We start from the raw sequence: 21986 nt of genomic DNA on the forward strand, positions 1-21986 counted from the left end.
GTATACAACAAAAAACAGGATGATCTTGCCAACCACTGCTTGGATATAGGTTGTTTGCAGTTTTTTTTTTTATATTACTTCTGCTCCTTTTGGTATATATTTAACACATATTTTGGATATAGAAACATCAAATGTATTGAGCACTAAGCTTATGTTGGGAGAATTACTATCTGAACATACTGGTTGCATATTTTGGGGTTGACTAGCACAGAAGCTCTATGCAGTAGTGAGTTAAGTTGTTTTTTGTATTTTTGTATTTTTAGGGGGTCACTATGAATTTTTCTCTATCGTTTGGTCAGCTTTTCCCTTTTAAGCCCCATACACACTATCAGATTATCTGCTGAGTTTTTCCTTCAGATTTACCAAAACCATATAATACGAGGACAAACCTTAGGCGTTTCAATGTGTATGCAATCAGGCAGGCCCTTCCACTACATGGTTTTGGTAAATCTGAAGGAAAAACTCAGCAGATAATCTGATAGTGTGTATGGGGCTTTAAAGCAAAGCTTAGTTGGCACCCATATCTGTAAAGATTCAGCACAAAACAGATTTTGCCTACTTGGAACTGGGCGTTGGACAATTTTTGCCGTCTGAGTGGCCTCCAGCCAACCAGTTTGAAGCAGCTCACAGGTCCCTCCCTTTTTCTTCCAGTTTACTGATTTGCACATGAGCAATACAAGTACAGAGTTACACATCTATCCTAGTTCTAGGTTAAATAAGGGTTTTAATGCATACATAACTAAGTTTAGTGGAGGGTTTGTAATATTTGCTAAGGGTCCAAGTTTAAAGTTCACAAACAAGGATGCAGTATGGGGTCTTCTGGAACATAATCCATACACCCAGAGCCATCTTTATTGAAGTGTAATAGCTCAACATAATCTGGAAAATGAGTTTTCTGCACATACTGTTCTCCTAAAATTAAACCACTTACCGCAAACCGCCAAAGCTGTACGTCGGTACTTTGAAGTAGAATACCAGGGTTATTGGCAGCACATAGCTGCCATAACCCCATTATTTTCAGAAACAGCAGGCCGTCCTCTTTACGATAAAAGAGGTCTGTGAGAGGTGAGGCGAGACCCTGCCGCTGTGCTCCGGTCGTCTCTGCCCCTTACCGGAGCTGCCGGTAGCGGCGGAGATATTCCGATCCTTTTGCCTGAGAGGCCTGGAGTCGAGGGAGGGAAAGATGGCCCCCACTCGGCTCCATAACATTGGACGGCGGAAGCGCCAAATGTCACTTCCGCCAAACAACTTTTTATTGCATTTAAGTGTAAATGTGAGATCGGAGGCCTTTTTGACCCCAGATCTCACATTAAAGAGGTCCTGTCATGCTTTATTACTATTACAAGGGATGTTTATATTCCTTGTAATAGAAATGAAAGTGATCTAAAAAATTGACAGGACAGAAAAGAAAAAAAAACAAGAAAAAAAAACACCACATTTAAAACGGCCGTCCCGCCGTGCTCGTGCTCAGAAGTGAGCGCATATGCAAGTTACACCCGCATATGTAATCTGTATTCAAACTACACGTGAGGTATCGCCGCAATCGTTAGGGTGAGGGCAATAATTCTAGCAAAAGACCTCCTCCAAATCAAAACTGCTAACCTGGTGGGCGGCACAGTGGTGTAGTGGTTAGCACTCTCACCTAGCAGTAAAAAGAGTGGCTGGTTCAAATCCAAACCCCGACACTACCTGCCTGGAGTTTGCATGTTCTCCCTGTGCCTGCGTGGGTTTCCTCCAGGTACTCTGGTTTCCTCCCACAATCCAAACACATGCAGGTAGATTAATTGGCTTCTGTCCAAAAAATTGGCCCTAGTATATGAATGGGGACCTTGGATTGTGGGCTCCTTGAGGGTAGAAAACGATGTGAGTGTGCAATGTACAGGGATAGGGACAATTGTAGACACTCACTCAGGTTGAACTGGATGGACTGGTGTCTTTATTCAACCTATGAAACCAACTATGAAACCTGTAGACAATTTTAAACATTGCCTATGGAGATTTAAGGGTCAAAATTTGTCGCCGTTCCAGGAGCCGCCGTCATTTTGAAGCATGTAATGTTGGGCATCAATTTACTCGGTGTAACATTATCTTTTACAATTTAAAAAAAATTTGGACTAAATTTACAGTTTTATTTTTTAATTAAAAAAGGTGTATAAAAAAAATGTCTTTTTGAGACCGCTGAGCAAATACGATGTGACAACGTATTACAATGAACGTTATTTTATTTGCTAGGGTGTCTGGGGGGGAGGGGGGGTGTATGTATGTATATATAGGAATGCAATCTATACACTGGGAGGAGAACCTCTAGGTGAATCTGGAAAAGGACCTGGGGGTCCTAGTAGATCATAGGCTCAGCAATAGCATGCAATGTCAAGCTACTGCTAACAAAGCAAACAGAATATTGGCATGCATTAAAAAGGGGGATCAACTCCAGAGATAAAATGATAATTTCCCCACTCTACAAGACTCTTGTCCAGCCGCACCTGGAATATGCTGTCCAGTTCTGGGCACTAGTCCTCAGGAAGGATGTACTGGAAATGGAGCGAGTACAAACAAGGGCAACAAAGCTGATAAAGGGTCTAGAGGATATTAGTTATGAGGAAAGGTTGTGAGCACTGAACTTATTCTCTCTGGAGAAGTGACGCTTGAGACTGGATATGATTTCAATATACAAATACCATACTGGTGACCCCACAATAGGGATAAAACTTTTTCGCAAAAGGAAGTTTAACAAGACTTGTGGCCACTCATTAAAATTAGAAGAAAAGAGGTTTAACCTTAAACTACGTAGGGGGTTCTTTACTGTAAGAATGGCAAGGATGTGGAATTCCCTTCCACAGGCGGTGGTATCAGCGAGGGGCATGGATAGTGTCAAGAAACTATTAGATAAGCACCTGAACGACCACAACATACAGGGATATACAATACTGACATATAATCACCCACATGGGTTGGACTTGTGTCTTTTTCAACCTCACCGACTATGTATGTAAATATATGTAAATATATATATATATATATATATATATATATATATATATATATATATATATATATATATATATATATATATATATATATATATATGAGAGATACCGTATATACTCGAGTATAAGCCGAGATTTTCAGCCTCTTTTTTGAGGCTGAAAGTGCCCCCCTCGGCTTATACTCGAGTCATCGCTGTCTGCCCGCTCGATCAGCGTGTCGAGCAGACAGACAGCGGCCATTCTACAATTCAAAAGCCGCGCCTCCGGCTCCGCCTTCGCCTGTGATAGGCGGAACACTGAATTTCCCAGCAGCCTGTGTTCCGCCTATCACGGACATCCGCTCATCCTCGTACTACGGACGAGGATGAAAGGATGGCCGTGATAGGCGGAACACAGACTGCTGGGAAATTGTGTTCCGCCTATCACAGACAGGGAGGCGCGGCATTTGAACAGGAAAATGGGCGCCGACGAAGAGCGGTGATCCTGGGACGGGACCGGACGGAGGCTCGGCTCGGCTCGGGACGGGACGGGACCGGACGGAGGCTCGGCTCGGCTCGGGACGGGACGGGACCGGACGGAGGCTCGGCTCGGGACGGGACGGGACCGGACGGAGGCTCGGGACCGGACGGAGGCTGGGGACACAGGTAGGCTGGACACACAAGGCCTCACACACACACACACACACACACACACACACACACACACACACACACGGATGGACACACACACAGGGATGGATGGATGGATGGATGGACGGACACACACACAGGGATGGATGGATGGATGGACACACACACACACACAGGGATGGATGGATGGATGGACACACACACAGGGATGGACAGGCATATCTCACCCTCGGCTTATACACGAGTCAATAGGTTTCCCAGTTTTTTGGGGGTAAATTGGGGGCCTCGGCTTATACTCGGGTCGGCCTATACTCGAGTATATACGGTAATATCTATCTATAAATATATAGTTTGGGGGTTTTAAGTAATTTTATAGAAAAAAACTAATAAATATTTCAACTTGTAAACAAGTTTGAAAAATAGGCCTTAAATGGTTAAAGGTGCCAGCTGTGCCCTCAGTTCAGTACATTTAATAAACTTGATGAAACATTAAATAAAAATGAACATTAAAATACAGAGAAGTCAAATGAAACATATCACATAGTTCATAGTAAGGTGAATGGTATGCCAAGCCGAATTATAAATAAAATGTATTTTACTGAAGACGGAGGTCATCATCCTACTAACAAAAAAACTTGGACCTCAAGAAGCAGTATGAAAAGTACTGGAACACATAGTGATAGGTCTGCCACCTCCTTACCTTGTACAATGAGTTCAGCTTGGGCCTGTATGGTTTGGTTTCCATTGTCTGCTGTACATGTATAGATCCCAGCATCCTCCTCTGTCAGATTGCTGATCTGCAGGCTGCCTCCTGCCAACAATGCCAATCTGTCCGAGCTGTAAGTAGTAGACACAGTCAATGGAAGGGCAGAGTCAAAACCATCTAGACTTGCATTGAAATGAACAATAGTAACAACAGGACAGAATAAATCTCAGCAGTACTGACCTTCCTAGATCACCAAAAGCTAGGAAAGAATAGAGTTGTATGTCAATAAATCTTTATATCACCCCACAGGATTCTAGAGTTATCATTGAAGAGGTAACACCATACATACTAGTTATATAGCACAAACACAAAGCAATGCTGTGATTCTAAAAAGAACACCGCCGCTTTTATAATAAGAAAAATCAATTCAACATGATATGAAGTTAAGAAACTGCCTATGTAAACACTTGTAGTGGGCACAAAGGAAATGACATTAAACAGAAAAAAAAGAAAAAGAAAGAAAGGTTTGGATGTATACATGAATATGACCAGTTTCTAATAAAGCTTCTCAGAAAGTGTTAATGGGTGTTCATGTTTGAGTGTGTATATATGGGGCAGATCTATTTGAACAGCACAAATACAGGGTCTTCAGCCTTGCCAATAGTAATGCAAAATCATGATTATGCCTTGCTTCTCTCTCCTACTGTCTAATCCTCAAGGTCCGAGTTGACTAAAAATAAGACTAAGCAAACTGACCTCCGCTACCAATAAGCAGGGAATGTACAGCACACGCTTACTTATATACAAACGCCCACTAGAGGGAGCAACTATAAATCTGAATCTAAAAAAGTCAAAACATGGGACACTGGCAAACAGGTTTATTAAAGAGGAAGTAAACCCGCCCAAAAAATTTCCATTTTAATAATCTTACTCTAATACTGTACATCAGCCTTCATTCTATTTATGTTATATCGCAAAACGAGCGCTGTAAATACCTTTTTTTCTCTTTTACAAAATATCCTCCTTCCGGGTATCTCCCGCGCCATTTCAAATTCGGGCTTTGACGTCCGTTCCGGACGTCATTTCCGCCCTTAGTTCGATTTCACTCCGGAAATCTCGCGCATGCGCCGTAGCGTCAATAGAAATCCTAACCAAGCCTCGATCTCGGTTGCCGTTACTAAGGCAACAAAGCATTCATTCCCCTGCGTGACGTCTTCAGTCACAAGGGGGAGTGTCAGGAAGAGCAGGGATAGGATTACAACGCGAGACTTCTCCTCTGCCGCAGTGAGGAGAATGCCTCGTAATAAAAAAAGGCAGAGAGGCAGGAAGATGAAAGTCGGCAAGACAGTATACGCCGCATTCGCACGACCACACAGCGCAAGCGCGGCTGACGTCACGGAAACGTAAACGGCGTTTTTTACGAAAATGTGACAAGTAAGTTCACTTTCTCAGGCAGCGATCAGCTGCCTGAGAAAAGTATTATCTAACAAGCTAAACATGTTTAGGAGGGTTTACTTCCTCTTTAACAACAAAAAATAAATATCCGGTTTTCCTAAAAGCACAGCGTTGTGCTGTGTAATCTGCCCCTCTCTAAACTGTAAAAAACCTGGCTGATCCTGACATTTCCTGTGTACCCCTCTGTGCTGATCCCGATAATCAGAGCTGCTGAGCTACATCCCTTTGCCATCTGCAGCTCTCCTCTGTCCCCCTCACCCCCGCCCCTCAACTCCGTGTGCGTCTGTCTCTGCCCCCTACACCCCCTGCCGGGATTCGTAAAAATTAGAAATGGTCATGGCCAGCCCTTCTTTTATCCCCTTCCCGCTGACTGTATGCATATGCGGCCTCGGCTTTCAGGGGTTATACGAGGATGATGCATGCAGCTGCATGCATCATTCTGGTACCGTTTTTTTTTTAGAGCGGGCTGTCAGCTCTTTAGGGATAACAGATGCAGCTAAAAGTCACTCGGCTGTTATCCCGAAGGATTGAGAGGGGACTCCCACCTCCTTCCGCCGCTTGTCCCGGGTCTCCTGTCCAACCGGGAGACCTGATCCACTATCTGGCACTTCCGCCGACTAGAGTAAGACTGGAAGGAATCTGGAAATGGCTTAGTTCCAGCTTTCTTTCTGTAAACACGGAAGCGATGTCACAACGTCAATTCTGGTTCAATTGGCTGCCAATGGCACAGCTTAAAAAAACAAAACAAAAAAACACAGTATTCTGAATCGCCGTTTTTGACAAACAGAATACTTTGACGTGCAAAGGAGGGATTTGGGGTCTTTTAAACCCCTGATCGCTCCATAAAGAGTACCTGTCAACCACCTATTATGGTCACAAGGGATGTTTACATTCTTTGTGAAGTCAAAAGTAAAAAATAAATACATTTGATCAAGGACAAGTAGCAGAATGTAGTTTGGGGTGTCACTTTTGCTATGTACATGCTGTGTATTAGAATATCCTAGAAATTGACCACTTTCTGTAAAAAAGAAAAAAAGAAAAATGTAAAAAACTGTTTGCTTTCCACGTTTTCCGCAAACTTGTGGAAAAAAATAAATGAACCGTTCAAGAGACTCCTTATGCCTCAAAGAATATACCTTTGGGTGTGTGCTTTCCAAAATTGGGTCATTTTGTGGGCAATTCCATTGTCCTGGTGCCCCTGGGTCTTCAAAAATGTGATAGGTCCTTAGGAAATTTTATGTGCAACTTATGCTCCTATAACGCCTGACGGTGCTCCCTGCATATTGTAAAGATGTCCCAAATATGTGGTATCGCCATTCCCGGGAGTAGCAGCTGAATGTATTTTGGGGTGCAATTGAAAATTGGTCTGGGCAGGAAGGGTGTATAAGTGGCCTGTATTGAAGTGGTTAAAGGATATGTTCACCTTTGGAACAGGATATATGTTGCACTCCTATATGCCCACACCCCTCCCACCCCATCATTTGCCTGAAATTGTCAGCCTATAATAAAAAAACTGCATTTTTTTTCTCCAAAATGTATATGACTAGTTGTGCAACTTCGAGTAAGGGACATTCACACCAAAGCAATCTGTTACAGCGCGTTTAACGCAATATGCAAAACAAAAGCAGCTTATTCATTATAAATGGGCTGCCAGAAAAAAATATGCAGAACAAATTTTTCCAAATGCAGCACACCATTGGCCATCTAATGCAAATATTAAATATGCTAATATGCAAAGATCAAATCTGAAACGATCACTCCAAAATGTTGGTTTCAGGAAGAAGCTTGCTGGATCTATCATGTACTATAATGATAAAAGTCCACATGTAAAGCACAAGTTCTGACAATGCCTCACATCTGATGCACCTGGGATATTATGGCCTACAATTCCCTGTGATCCTCAGTCTGCATTTGATTTGGTGTATGGACTTTTAGATCTTGATTATTATATATTTTCTGTGGAATGTATTTTGCTTATAAAGTTCACCTTAAAAAAAAAAAAAAAAAAAAAAAAAACATCTTTTAGCAGTTTTTTTCCTCTTTTTTTTTACACTTGGAAAGCATTGCACCCATGGATCAGCAGATCGTGGGTGCCATGCAGGGCTCCTGCAGACTTCAGTGAATCTGTCTGCTCGTACTGCACACCGACAGGAATAGACAATGAACAGTCTACCCCAACCTATTATATATCGTTTTTTCAGGACAAATAGAGCTCTAATTTGGTAGCAAAATTAGATGCATACATTTTTAGCCATGCAAGCACAGGGAGAAGGGGAGTGCAAACAATGCATCTAGCATTCTGGCTGAGATTCCCTTCACTCCAGGTTGAATAGTCAAAACTGGAAGCGAGAGAAGATCCCTATAAAGTTAAGGAATCTCTGCCTGTCCTCAGTATCACCGGAACTAGTATTCGCACTGGACACTAGTTCTGGGAACGCCCCAAAATATGAGATTTTTACACTTTTGTTTAGGACAGTAATCTAGACTAAGGCCCCCTCTCACACTGGGGCAGGAGCATCGTGGCGGGAAAGCAGCGCTATTTGCGGCCGCTAGCGGGGCGGTTTTAAGCATCGTGAATACACTGCTCCTTCACTGCTCCAAAGATGCTTTTTCACCGTCCTGCCAGCGCACCTTTCACACTGGAGTGAAAGGGACCAGATTTTGAAAAACGAAAAACGCCCCAGTGTGAAAGGGGCCTAACAGTGTAAATCTCCCTAACAGGGACACAGACCGCAATAAAATCTTGACAGGTGTTTTAAGCCATCTCCACACTATCCCATTTTTTTATTTTATTTTGCCTTTAGTTGTACTGTAAGGAACACAAAGTATGATCAAAGTTATTATTAACATCATGCCCCCTATCTTTTATAAGAGAAACCGATGTGCACAGACTTCCAAAGAAGTTTCTGAGTATATGAACACATTCTGGGTTCCTGATCATTTCTCATCTGACTGAAAGCAGCCACTGTTTGAGCCAACAAAGCTAGGCTTGCTTTCTTTGATTTTTCAAACGAAGGATGTCAGGTGGGGCCGACAGGGTCACTCGTAAAGCAAATTTTGGTTGGTTCATCAGGAACCAAACAGCTTTCACTTCATGAAGATCAGATTATTAAGAGCCTTATTTTGGCCAGAGAACTTTGTCTATTGTGTTGATCACAATAGTGTAGCTCAATTCCAAGTGTTTTGTGGAATGAAGAACTAAATTTTTACAAGTGAGGTACATATGCTGGTGAACAATCCTACTAAACATTTAATTACCTGTCAAGAACGATTTCTTCCTGTTTGTGGCTCCAGCGTATGTTGGGGGTTGGGAACCCAGACACCACACAGGGAAGCAGTACGCTTTGTCCTGCAACACTTGTAACAGAGAAAGGCTGGCGCAGAAATACCAGAGAGCGATACTCTCCCATTTCTAAAGGAAAGAAAAAATGTTTCAACAAAAATGTTTAAGCATTGGCAAAAATGACAATCCCATTACCAATATTCCATGCAATTACAAAGATCTGCCAACTCAACAGCCATAACGTCCAATTATAAAGTAATGTATTACATGGTTTCTGCTATAATGTGAAAGGAAAAACTGCGTAGCAGGAATACTGCCACCAGAAGAAATAAAGATCGGTGCTTCATTGTAGGAGGTAGAAGTTTTCCCTATGTCAGAGCATTGGCACCAGCATTTTGACGGTATATTGTGTGGTGGTGGTTGGGGTACTAAAAGAAATGCCTGCACCCTAAACACAACTGAGCATTCACTGCAGTAGTGGATTTTTTTTACTGGAATTTATTAATTTTACATTAATAACTAAGTGCATAAGGAATTGGGGATGTCACAAATACACAGTACCGATGACAAAGTATTTCAGGAATAGTATATTAAAAGAGGTGCACATTTCCAATGAAATCATATACATCAAATCATTAAGCAAAGCTAGGATCAATGACAAATGAAATAAAAAGTGAAACAAAATGAACCTTAAAATCTGTCTCAAGTTGTATACCTTGATTGTTTGAGAATCTACTTTTTCAGTTATTTTTATTGCATGTATTTGTGCATATTTTTGTGCAAATGCGTTTGCGCAAAGTCAAACAATTTCACGCACACATATTCTCGCGTTCTTGTTCTGCAGTATGAAAATGGGCATTTGTGCACGCGAGTTGTAAATTACTGACAAAAACTCCGATTTTTCTAGTTTTAGTGAAGAATGCAGGGTGCTTGTTTGCGCACCTGTGTGCATAGGTACATTACAATTAATGGGCTGTATTTAAGCTCTGTAAAAAGAAGAAAAAAAGGCAGTATTGAGCCATTTCAAGCTGCAGTGTGCAAGAGGCCTTATAGAGCAGATGTGTCCAAATGTTTGACCTCTTGGGCCACATTGGAAGAGGAGGCATGGTCTTGGGTCAAACTATAAGGCTTCACGCACACTGCTGCTGTTAAACTCATTTTTGTGAGTTTAGGAGTATTTTTTTTCTGCCCTTGAACTCCCTTCTATGTTATCCTATGTGTCCAATGTACACATGGATGTTTTTAGCAGTTTATCAGCCGTTTTCTGAACACCCTAAAATCACGTTTAGGAGAGTAAATTTTGATCACAAAAAAACACTGCAATGCTGTTAAACATCCATAAACGTTTGGCACTTCAGCATTTATTTCAGAATAAATTGAAATTCTGGACAATTAAATAAACGCCCAAACTCTTCTTTAACTCTGTTCAACTCTTCTAAATGGTTTTGAAAAAAATGCAGCTTAGTTTAGAACGCCGATTTTCTCCTGTCAGGATAAACAGCTTTTACAAGAAACCAGTGGGCTTTAGAATGCTGATGAGCTGAAAAAAAGTCAGGCAGATCACAAGTTAATGATCATGGCTAAATTAAATGCACCCAAGTAATAAAAAATATTACAAAGAAAAGTAAATTATAAACAAGAGGGCAACATAACTAGTGCGCTGTGTGGCCCTGTATTTAATAATCAATATCTGGTTCAACGATGTAGTAGCAATTCCCAATGAATTCTCAAGGTGCTCATCTGATATTTTGGTTCTAAGTTTGCGTGTGTGTGCTTCCTCCCCGAAAATGGTGTCTGGCAAATATGTAGTGCCTTGAAAGTATTCATACCCCTTGAAATTTTCCACATTTTGTCATGTTACAACCAAAAATTTAAAATATATTATTGGGATTTTATGTGATAGACCAACACAAAGTGGCACATAATTGTGAAGTGGAAGGAAAATGGTATATGGTATTCAAAACTTTTTGCAAATATCTGAAATGTGGCATGCATTCGTATTCGGCCTCCTTTACTCGGATACATTTAACTAAAATCTAATGAAACCAACTGCCTTCATAAGTCACCCAATTAGTAAATAGAGTCCATCTGTGTGTAATTTAATCTCTGTATAAAATACAGCCATTCTGTGAAGCCCTCAGAGGTCTGTTCGAGAACCTTTATGAACAATCCGCATAATGAAGGCCAAGAAATACACCAGACGGGTCAGGGACAAAGTTGTGGAGAAGTTTAAAGCAGCGTTGGGTTCTAAAAAAATATCCCAAGCTTTGAACATCTCACGGAGCACTGTTCAATATATCATCTGAAAATGGAAAGAGTATGGCACAACTGCAAACCTACCAAACATGGCTGTCCACCCAAACTGACAGGCCGGGCAAGGAGAGCATTAACCAGAGAAGCAGCCAAGAGGCCCATGGCAACTCTGGAGGAGCTGCAGAGATCCACAGCTCAGGTGGGAGAATCTGTCCACAGGACAATTATTAGTCATACACTCCACAAATCTGGCCTAGATGAGCAGCAAGAAGAAAGCTACTGTTGATAGAAAGCCAAAAGAAGTACTTTTGCGAGCCATGTGGGGACACAGCAAACATGTCGAAAGAATGTGCTCTGGTCAGATGAGACCAGAATTTCACTTTGTGGCCTAAAAGCAAAACACTATGTGTGGCGAAAAACTGCACATCACCCTGAACACACCATCCAACATGGTGGTGGCAGCATCGTGTTGTGGGGATGCTTTTCTTCAGCAGGGACAGGAAAGCTGATCAGATTTGATGGGAAGATGGATAGGGCAATCTTAAAAGAAAGCCTGTTAAGAGTCTGCAAAAGACATGAGGCTGGGGCGGAGGTTCACCTTCCAGCAGGATAACAACCCTAAACATACAGCCAGAGCTACAATGGAATGGTTTAGATCAAAGCATATTCATGTTAGAATGGCCCAGTCAAGGTCTAGACCTAAATCCAATTGAGAAACTGTGGCAAGACTTGGAAAGTGCTGTTCACAGACACGCTACATCCAATCTGACAGAACTTGAGCAATTTTGCAAAGAATGGGCAAAAATGTCACTTGAGATAGATGTGCAAAGCTGGTAGAGACATACCCAAAAAAGACTTGCAACTAATTGCCATTTATCAATTTCCTTCCACTTCACAATTATGCGCCACTTTGTGTTGGTCGATCACATAAAATCCCAATAAAATACATTTTGGTTTTTGGTTGCAACATGAAAAAATGTGTAAAATTTCAAGGGGTATGAATATTTTTTTCAAGGCACTGTAGGTGCTGCTGAAAACTGGTGACACAAACAAAGTGTGATTGTGAAGAGCGGGATATTTTTCTTTGGGAAGATGAAACTTATAAAAGTCCAGTAATTACAACCTGTCAATTTTGGCAGCTTGTGTTTGTAAACAAATTTTTTACAAAAAAAAAAATAAATAAAAATAAAGTTTACAATTTTGTGTTGGGCCACAGGTTGGACACCCCTGTTGTAGAGTATATGGAGGGATGTGGGACACTTTTCAGCATGGAGAGAAGCCAAGACAAGGTGCCACTTATGTGGTCAGAATTATATTGTTTTAGGAACATAATCTGTAAATCTTTATAAAGTAACTGTTCATTCTAGGTATGCAAGTCAGATTTCCGCTTCTTTTCCCGAATGCCTATCATATTTTATTTGTTGTTTATTTTTTATCCCCCAAATAGTATCAAGCATTTTCAGGCACCATCTTTGGTGGCAGCCAGAGGGTGTGGTGTTCCAGAGCATCTCTAAAATTAAGGACCACCCTCAATTCCCTATACAAAAATTCTCACATTCTCCCCAAAAAAAAAAAAAGTATATAAATTTATTATTATATCTATTTGTAGCACGTTTGGGTGTACAGCAATTGCAACAAATATGGGCGATAAAAAAAAAAAAAAAACGCATTGGAATTTTTTTTTTTTTTTAACTATGAAAACAAGCAAAAGCATATGTCAGAGTGCTTTAAGGAAAAATTTCCTGAATTTGGCGAACAACCGAGAGACTGCTATATCAGATGAAAAACAGGCATTTGAACTCGTGTGAAGATCACATGAACAAAGATTTTACCTTGCAGTACTTTAATCTCAGCCTCTTCACTGTATTTGAGAGACGCTCCACTGCCCACTCCACACCGATACAGACCAGCATCAGTGTCATTGGCGTTGCCGATAACCAAGCTGCCATTAGACAGCAATGAAGTTCTGTCATCCAGTTCTCGTAAAGACCTGTCCTGCTCCCAGTGAACAAATGACACTAGTTCTGGGCTTACATCACAGCTTAATACAAAACTATCCCCAATGTACACAGAAGAGGCTTCAGGCTGGTTGGAAAATCGGGGGAGACCTGCAACAACAATGTACAAAACAGTCAATCAAGGCAAGACATTACCATAAATACAAAACCTGTAGGAAACAAATACACGACAGTGAGGAAATTGCAAAAGAATTTGTGCAGATTCCTGGATTTTGGTATACATTTTAAAATGTAAAATTTACAACTTTGTATGGCCCTACACAAGAAAATAATTGCAAAGAATTTTTTTTTGACTAGGAGAATGAAATATACATTTCCACACAGCTAATATGAAACGCTTATAAAAACTATTTGCCGCTTCGGAAGTTTTCATGTTTTACCGCCTAAATTCATCAAATCAAAGTTTTTGTTTCGTTTTTATAACACTGTTTAAAAGGTAGGGCCCATTTATTAGAAAAGTAAAAACTGATCCTTACGCGATTTCAACTAAATTACAATGGGAAAAAAATAAAAAAATAAAAAAAGACACTGGATAGCCATTCCAGAATGCAATAGGGGTTATTTACTAAAGTAAAATCCACTTGGCACTGCAAGTGACTTGGAAGTAAAGTCGCTGTATATCCGAGGGGGGACATGCGAGGAAAATAAAAGATAGCAAGCATTTTAGCTTGCACATGAGCAGATGATAAAATCAGCAGAGCTTCCACTCATTTCAGATCTACCCCTTAGATTTAGAGCGACTGCACTTCCAAGTGCACGTGCAGTGCAAAGTGGATTTGCCTTTCGTAAATAACTCCCAAAGTGTTTTGACATTCTTAGAAGTTTGTCTTTAGCGAGAGAATGAGCCCAAGTAAAAAACCCAATCTTCTCCCTAGGCTCAAGTTTTGTGCAGAATACCCCAGATTTTCCTCCAGGATCTGTATTTTGCTACAATCATTCTTCCCTCTATCCTTACAAGACATCCAGGACCAGCTCCTTAAAACCACCACAGCACGATGCCACCACTGTACTTCATGGTTTAGATTAAAGGGATTGTAAAGTGAATTTTTTTTTTTTTTTTAAATAACAAACATGTTATACTTACCTCCACTGTGCAGCTTGAGTGGCCGCGAACCTGCTCTTCTGGGGTCCCTCGGCTGCTGTCTCCGCTTCCTCCCCTCAGATGCTTCTCACGTTCATGGGAGCTCCCTCGCATGGTGAGAAGCATCTGCGGGCGCGCTCCCGTGATACAGCCGGCGGCTATAGCGGCTCGCTGTATCACACGGTCCCGCTCCGCGTCAGTGGATGTGATTGACAGCAGCGCAAGCCAATGGCTGCGCTGCTTTCCATCCATCCACTCCAGCTAAACAGCGGCCAGGCTGAACGGTGGAAAGAACGTCTGGGGATGAGCGCGGGACATTCGAGGGGTGAGGTAAGTACAACGGGGGGGGGGGGGGGGGCTGGGGGCGCAGGCACTGTCAGATGTTTTTTCACCTTAATGCATAGAATGCATTAAGGTGAAAAAACATTTGCCTTTACAACCCCTTTAAATTTATATGTGGAATGTCTGCTTTGATAGGCAAAAAGCAAAGCCTCTCCAGTTGCAGCTATTGAGACCTTAATGTCTCTAGTGCAGTCATAACAGGTCTATTGGTGGCCTCTCAGACTCATCTTTTAGCACAGTCACTGTTTTGGTGGATGCCATGTTTTTCAGACTACAGCTCTGCCATGCTCTAAAGCATAATGATTGTTTTAACTGCACATCGGGATGTGTACCAATTTGTAAATTTTCATTGATCCTACACATTACAGCTTTTCAGTTACCGATGATGCATGCGATATTCATACTACAATCATTTGAAAGCCTTGATTATACAAGTATATAAGTATCGCTAACCAATAATGCGACTTATTGGCTGCACCAATGATTTAGAGGTAGCCCATATACTTATACAGTCAGTTACTGCAGGCTTTTGTTCATAGTAAATAACTTTCACAGATCCAATCTTACTTTGATATTAAAGAATATGCGTTTGGGCCCATGAACTCGATGCCATATGGGATATGGAACAGATGGTCTCCAAAGTGGCAAATCAGACACTTCAGCTGACTTGGACAATCTTGTTTTACTTCAGATATTCTTTTGAGTTTTCCTCTTATATGTATACATTTTCTGGAGATTAACTTGGTATCTCCTCCATTTTCTAACACAGAGTGATCCCTGACTTGGTGACTGGTCTTTAATGGGGCTGGAAAGTCTCTGGGTTTCTCACCTTCAACCTTCTGTGCTGCAGCTGCTCCGAGGCCCCCCTTTTTCTTACCTGAACATTTCAGCAATGAGCACGAGTCTAGCAGCTCCAGCCACTGTCTGTCCTCATTGGATAGATTGATAGCAGCAGGAGCCATTGGCTTTTGCTACTGTCAAACAAATCCAGTGATACAAGAGTGGGGCGGTGGGGCCGAGTCCTGTTGTCTGCGTCAATGGACGCAGCAGTGGGACTCGTGAGCGTGCCACCATGGGTGCCCCCAATCAAGAGGAGGAGGAGCCAGGAGCACCAATGGGGCACCCCAAAAGGAGAAGGATTGGGGTCTGCTCTGTGCAAAACCCTTGCATAGAGAAAGTAGAATTTTTTTTTAAACAAGAGAACCTTAATCCCTTCAAAAACAAATGGACTTTGGAGGGTCTTTGTCTGGTCGTGTGTGTGGCCAAGTCAGTTTAGTTCAGAAAGACTGTCGGACCTCAGCCAAAAGTCCGTGGTGAAGACAGTCGGACCTAGTCCATCAAAAAGTCTGGTCGTGTGTACGTGGCATTACTGTGTGATTGTACAACTTACGGGCACACAGATACACCAATAAATCTGCAGTTCACCTGCATGGCACCAGCGATCTGCTGGTGGAATGTTTTAGAGGCTCCAGAAAACAAACTCTACAAATAAACTCTACATTATACAACATGGTGTAGATTATTGTTACAAAGAAGTAATATGTAGCTTTATCACAAAACATGACTTTCCCTTTTCCAATTTCTTTAGGGCAATAGACAGACCCTGTTAACTTGTTCTCCAGAATCATAGCAGCATTTTATGCAGAGGAGGTTATTCATTTTTTTCTAATTTTTATTATTGTAAGGGAATGGAATGGGTAGCTGCAGCATGCTGCAGAGAAGGACCCCTGTTCTTGGTGTAGAAGCAATGGCGTCTCAGCAGAGATCCACAAACCCTGCTGAGTCCAAAAAAAGTTTTCGCACTGCTAACAGTAGCTAGTAACATAGGTTTGGATGCGTGTCAAACCTATGCAGAGAAACCACTGCTTACACACAGAGCAAGGATCCTACCCTAAAGAATGTTGGCAGAGAGGGATTTCTGTGGCTGCTTTTCAAAGAAAACTGATTTTAAAGTGATCTTAAAGAGGAAGTAAACCCTGATGAGTTTACTTCCTCTTTCATTCCCTGCAAAGGCAAAGCATAATGGACTACTATGCATCGCATAGTAGCCCATTATGTGTCACTTACCTGACACAGGAGCCAGCGAAGTCCTTGCTGTCCCCTGTAGTCCGCCGCATCCATCTTGTTGGTGGGGTCTCGCAGCTCCGCCGCTGTCATTCGGCGAAGCCGCGATGACGTCACTCCCGCGCATGCGCACGGGAGTCGACACGCGCGGCAGCTCCATTCTTGGAAATGCCGCGCTCAGTGCGCCTGCGCGCCGTAGACAGCGGTGCCCGTTTTCGGGCAAATATCTCCTAAACCATATAGGTTTAGGAGATATTGCTTGGACCTACAGGTAAGCCTTAATCTAGGCTTACCTGTAGGTCAAAGTGGTTTGTAAGGGTTTACAAACACTTTAAAGACTACTCAAATAAAAAAAAATAAAAAAAAACAAGCTAATACTTACTTGCTCCGTGCAATGGTTTTGCACAGAGCAGCCTGGATCCTCCTATTATAGGGCCCCCGCACAGGCGCTCCTGGCCCCTCCCATCTTCCAGGTGCCTCCAGAGCAAGCAACTTGCTGAGGGCTCCAAGCAGACACGCTCCTGAACTGTGGCTATGTGCCCATTTACACACAGAGCCACAGCTCGGCTCCGCCCCCTCTGATTGGCTCCCTAGAGGTGATGGATAGCTGTGGGAGCCAATGGCTCCTGCTGCTGTCAAAAGCCAATCAGGAGCAATAGTCCCCAGAGAGCCAAGGCTCTCATGGACATTGCTGGATCAAGAGGGGGCCCCAGTAAGTATTGGGGGGGGGGGGGGTGCGGGTGCTGCTGCACACAATTACCTTCATACATAGAATACATGAAGGTAAAAAAAAAAAAAAAAAAAAAAACACCCTTGTGCCTTTACAACCACTTTAAGACTTTGCACACAATTTGCGTTGTATCTGGAATGCATTTAGTGGATTCAAATTTTGACCAGGCTTTAAGGTGTAAAGCTCTAACAACCTGATCCTTTGTGGCCCATTATATATACCCACTGAAATGTCTTTGTTGCATCTGTTAAAAGGTCAAAAAATAACTGTTGATCCTGACAGAAGTTTGAGCTCTGTAGTCCTGTTCTTCAGTGAAAACGCTGTTCCACCATAAATACAGAGCTCTGAGTAAGCACCACCCCTAGTACAGAGTCTGTTACTGGTTAGATCGTCAGGTGAAAAAAGGGGGATTATTTTTGTGCGGGGGGGGGGGGTTGGATATGTTTTTAGTGACAGGAAAACGGCACAGAAAACTGAAAAATAAAAGTGCCCTTCCTGCTGGCTTATATTATTTTTACCTACTTATGAAAAAAATAAAATGAATATGCACTACCCTTTTCTTTGGTCTGTCTAAAAATCTAATAATATTCCTAGCCCTAGCTTGAAGCTCCTCTTTAAAGCATATTTAAAATGCAAAAAAAAAATAGAATGTTATGGCTAAAAACATTTTTGGCAAGTACAGAAAATTCCTGTTAATCTTGCCAGAAATGAAGAGTCCTTGTCACTTGGTGTAAGCTGAAAAGAAAGCGCAAGTGTCCTTACTCTTATAGTATGTGCTACTAGCTCAGTCAATCCACCTCGTAATAGAGATGAAGACAGACGTATGAATTCCACAGTGACAACCATGGCGCGCTCAACAGATACAAAGGAAGAGTGAGCATAGCCACTTAGGGACAGGAAATATGTCATTCACAGGATTATCCAGGTAAAAAAAATTCAGTCACCACATCTAAGGACAAACAGCCACATGCTTAGAAACCATTAAGTACTTTTATACAAAACCCTCTCTCAAACCCACCTGCAGCTACAATGGAGATTAATTTATGAATTTAATATTGCATTTTAAATTAGGAATAAGTGTAGACTAAAATCAGTTTGTGAATTCTAACATGCACACGTTTCTGGCTATGGATCTATCAGATGATATAAACATACAGGGGGTTGCACATACAGAGGGTTCTTCCAAAGAAGTGGGGGTCTTTAAATAAGTGGCACTTTCGCTCTTCCACTTCAGCGATTTGCACAGAGCAAACCACAGCAGACAGCAGGTGACCTCATTTCCAAATGATCTCACCTTCCTCTCTGAAACATGCACCCTTTACCTCTCCTCCACAATTGCAGCCTCTCTCCTCAAACTCAGGCCTCATGCACACGAGACGCAGATGAATCCTCTGTTAAAAAAAAGCTGAAACGCGCGTTTAGAAACGCGCGTTTTGCCGCGTTTGCATGCCGCGTTTAGACGCGTTTGCGTTTAAACGCGTTTATAAAGATAACATCATGTAGACCCTCCCCAAGCTCTCAAAGCATTTTTTTTAACTATTTCTGCTATTTTGATCAGAGTGAGCAGCAGCAGCATAGAGAGCAGTTGTACACTTGCATTTGCCGTGTCACTTGCCACGGCACCTGCCACAAGTTGGGGATTGTCCACTTGCCACGTCACTTGCCACAAGTTGGGGATTGTCCACTTGCCACATCACCTGCCACGTCACCTGCCACAAATTGTGGATTGCCCACCTGCCACGTCACTTGCCACATCACCTGCAACGTCACTTGCCACGAGATGTGGATTGTCCACTTTCCACGTCATCTGCCATGCCACCTGCCACAAGCTGTGGATTGTCCACTTGCCACGTCACCAGCCACATCACCTGCCACAAGTTGTGGATTGTCCACTTGCCACGTGACTTGGCACATCACCTGCCACGTCACTTGCCACATCACCTGCCACAAGTTGTGGATTGTCTACTTGCCGCGTCACTTGCCACATCACCTGCCACGTCACTTGCCACGTCACCTGCCACAAGTTGTGGATTGTTCACTTGCCACGTCACCTGCCACAAGTTGTGGATTGTCCACTTGCCAAGTCACTTGCCACAAGCTGTGGATTGTCCACTTGCCACATCACTTGCCACGTCACCTGCCACGTCACTTGCCACGTCACCTGCCACAAGTTTTGGATTGTCCACTTGCCACGCCACTTGCCACGTCAGCTGCCACGTCACTTGCCACATCACCTGCCACGTCACCTGCCACAAGTTGTGGATTGTCCACTTGCCACGTCACTTGCCACATCACCTGCCACGAGATGTGGATTGTCCACTTGCCATGTCACTTGCCACGTCACCTGCCACGTCATTTGCCACATCAGCTGCCACGTCACTTGCCACAAGATGTGGATTGTCCACTTGTCACATCACCTGCCACATCACTTGCCACATCACCTGCCACGTCACCTGCCACAAGTTGTGGATTGTCCACTTGCCACGTCACTTGCCACATCACCTGCCACGTCACTTGCCACAAGATGTGGATTGTCCACTTTCCACGTCACCTGCCATGCCATCTGCCACAAGTTGTGGATTGTCCACTTACCACGTCACCAGCCACATCACCTGCCACAAGTTGTGGATTGTCCACTTGCCACACCACTTTCCACGTCACCTGCCACGTCACCTGCCACAAGATGTGGATTGTCCACTTGCCACGTCACCAGCCCCATCACCTGCCACAAGTTGTGGATTGTCCACTTGCCACGTCCCTTGCCACGTCCCCTGCCACGTCACCTGCCACAAGTGGATTGTCCACTTGCCACATCACTTGCCACATCACCTGCCACAAGTTGTGGATTGTCCACTTGCCACGTCACCTGACACAAGTTGTGGATTGTCCACTCGCCACGTCACTTGCCACATCCCCTGCCACAAGTGGATTGTCCACTTGCCACATCACTTGCCCCATCACCTGCCACAAGTTGTGGATTGTCCACTTGCCACGTCACCTGACACAAGATGTGGATTGTCCACTCGCCACGTCACTTGCCACATCACCTGCCACAAGTGGATTGTCCACTTGCCATGTCACTTGCCACGTCCCCTGCCACAAGTGGATTGTCCACTTGCCACGTCACCTGCCACAAGTTATGGATTGTCCACTTGCCACGTCACATGCCAGTCACCTGCCACAAGTTGTTGATTTTCCACTTGCCACGTCACCTGCCAAGTCACTTGCCGCGTCACCTGCCAGGTCACTTGCCACGTCACCTGCCACAAGTTGTGGATTGTCCACTTTCCACGTCACCTGCCACAAGTTGTGGATTGTCCACTTTCCACGTCACTTGCCACGTCACTTGCCACAAGTTGTGGATTGTCCACTTGCCACATCACTTGCCACCTGCCATGTCACTTGCCACAAGTTGTGGATTGTCCACTTGCCACAAGTTGTGGATTGTCCACTTGCAATTGCAATTGTTTAAAATATTTTTCTAATGGTTTTTCATCATTTGCAATCATTTTTGAGATTTTTAATGTAAAAAAAAAAGGTCACCTTTAAAAACGCATATAAACGCAAACGCGGCTAAACGCGGTAGCGGCGTTTTGCCGCGTTTTGCCGCGTTTTGCGTCTGAAACGCAGAAATTTTTGTTTCTGAACGCATTTTTTTGCTTCTGGAAAAACGAGATTAAACGCAACTGCATATAAACGGAAAAAAACGAGACTGTGTGCATGGACACATAGGATAACATTGAATGAGTTCAGGTGCAGTTGAAAAAACTGTCCAACTGCATCTGAACGCGCGTTTAACTGCGTCTCGTGTGCATGAGGCCTCACTCTTCATCACACCTCTGCTGCACACCACAATCTATACATACCTCCCTCAATTCTCCCCTCCCCCATCACTGCACTCATCACTTCCTCTAACTCTAAGCCCACTTGCTAACAAACCTCCCAGGATACTGAAGCATGTCCCCTCTTAGAAATCATATTCTCATATTACCTCCCTTACTTTTCTGCTTCTCCTAACCACTGGAGATATTTCTCCAAAGCTTGGGTCTCCCTTATTTAACTCTACCCAACACACCCATCACCCTACACCCTCTGGCAGTAGTCGCAATCTGCGCAATTTACTCTCGATTCCTTTTCTTCCCTGCGCCAGCCTCGCCCTCTGGAACGCTCGCTCTGTCTGCAACAAACTCACCGCTGTTTGTGACCTCTTTGTCACAAATTCCTTTAATCTACTTGCTGTCACCGAAACCTGGCTCCCCGAATCTGACACCCCTTCTCCTGTTTCCCTCTCCCAGGGTGGCCTTCACTGGACTCGCTTCCCTAGGCCTAATAGATGCAAGGGAGGTGGAGTCGGATTCTGCCTATCCCCCCAAAAAAACCTTCCAGGTTATGCACTCCCCTCCATCTCATCATTTGAAGCTCACTAAGTCTATTCTCT

At 43.2% G+C, this 21986-nt stretch overlaps 1 protein-coding gene across 10 annotated transcripts in view; it reads right to left on the reverse strand.

Annotated features, from left to right (window-relative positions):
- The window catches only part of NEO1 (neogenin 1), a 237850-nt gene that overhangs the window by 59800 nt on the left and 156064 nt on the right, over positions 1 to 21986 (reverse strand). For all 10 annotated transcript variants that reach the window (XM_077473298.1, XM_077473301.1, XM_077473295.1 and 7 more), the window contains exons 3-5: positions 13146 to 13421; positions 9036 to 9189; positions 4317 to 4453 (exon numbers count right to left, since the gene is read on the reverse strand). In XM_077473298.1, the coding sequence (XP_077329424.1) occupies positions 4317 to 4453; positions 9036 to 9189; positions 13146 to 13421 (567 nt within the window). The remainder of the gene's footprint in view (positions 1 to 4316; positions 4454 to 9035; positions 9190 to 13145; positions 13422 to 21986) is intronic.

Source organism: Lithobates pipiens, unplaced genomic scaffold (genome assembly GCF_037356315.1).
Source record: "Lithobates pipiens isolate NorthernLeopardFrog02 unplaced genomic scaffold, aLitPip1_a1.2 Scaffold_8, whole genome shotgun sequence".
Lineage (NCBI taxonomy): Eukaryota > Metazoa > Chordata > Amphibia > Anura > Ranidae > Lithobates > Lithobates pipiens.